The 1,065-nt window shown below is 32.7% G+C and overlaps 1 protein-coding gene across 1 annotated transcript in view; it reads left to right on the plus strand.

The window, feature by feature from the left end:
* The window catches only part of LOC106511905 (GTPase IMAP family member 8), a gene marked incomplete in the record, with an annotated part of 1,890 nt that extends 1,308 nt beyond the window's left edge, over positions 1-582 (plus strand). The window contains 1 exon segment of the mRNA XM_014000629.1: positions 3-582. Within this exon segment, the coding sequence (XP_013856083.1) occupies positions 3-211 (209 nt within the window).
* Positions 583-1,065: the final 483 nt, after the last annotated feature.

Consider the following 1,065-nt stretch of genomic DNA (forward strand, 5'->3'; position numbering starts at 1 on the left):
AGTGAGTGGAGATGTTGCCTCAGAATATGGGAGCATTTCAGAGTTCGGGATCCGACGAGCTCATGGCCTCGTCTCTGATTGGTTGATGAACAGAGTTAGACCATCTGAGATCTCCTCTGGGATCGGCAGCAGTGTTTGTTCCTCAGCAGCTTATATGGAAGTTACTGAAGAAGTTCCTTCTCATATGGCTGAGAAAATCATCAACAAATAGTTCTTTCCTAGGAAAAGGTTCAAGCTGTTTTTCATCATTTGAGCTTCTCCTCAAACACTACAAAGTTGCAGTGCAGGAACTCTTGTTAGGCAAAAATTACTTTTAAGACGTTTATTTCTGATATTGAAGCATTTTTTATTATCTTTGAACAAGTACTGCAGAGATGATCTGACAGTCTGTTTAAAGCTGCAGCAGATTTTACCTTCAGATTCTGCTTTGTTGTGAATAACTGAAGAGTTTTGTTTTGTTAAAGATTCTTCATAAATGCATGTAGTTCCTGCTATTTACATATGTATAATGTCAAATTGTCACATTTTAAAGGATGCACATTTTATTTCTTAACAATTGAGGCTATTATTTTTTTTCTACCGAGTGAAAAATGTATAAATGTTAGTTGATTTTTGCTCCTCTATGTGTCCCTGTTTGTCCTCAGATCATTCAGTCAACAGACTAAAAATCAAATATAGATGAAGCAGTTAATATGTAAGTTTTTATAGTTTAACTCCTTTTTTGAGAATTTTGTTTGATGATGTGTTTTTCTCACATTAATGTTGTGTTTTATTAAAATAACTGAAGATTTGATTGTGATGAAAACAAATGATTCACATTTATACTGTATTCTGATTTAAACCCATTTCATGTAAGAACATCAGTTTGCTCTATTTTTATTGTTTTCAACTATAAACCTTGCTGCTATAATGCTGCAATATTTAATCAATGTTTATAGAACATATATCATCATGCATTTGTAACTTTAAATAAATAATCTACAGCAAAACTGATCAGATTTACATGAATAAATCCAACTGCACCAAATAGAAAAACAGTGTTTTTGTGTGTTTTGTGTCTACAGT

Source organism: Austrofundulus limnaeus, unplaced genomic scaffold (genome assembly GCF_001266775.1).
Source record: "Austrofundulus limnaeus strain Quisiro unplaced genomic scaffold, Austrofundulus_limnaeus-1.0 Scaffold3537, whole genome shotgun sequence".
NCBI lineage: Eukaryota > Metazoa > Chordata > Actinopteri > Cyprinodontiformes > Rivulidae > Austrofundulus > Austrofundulus limnaeus.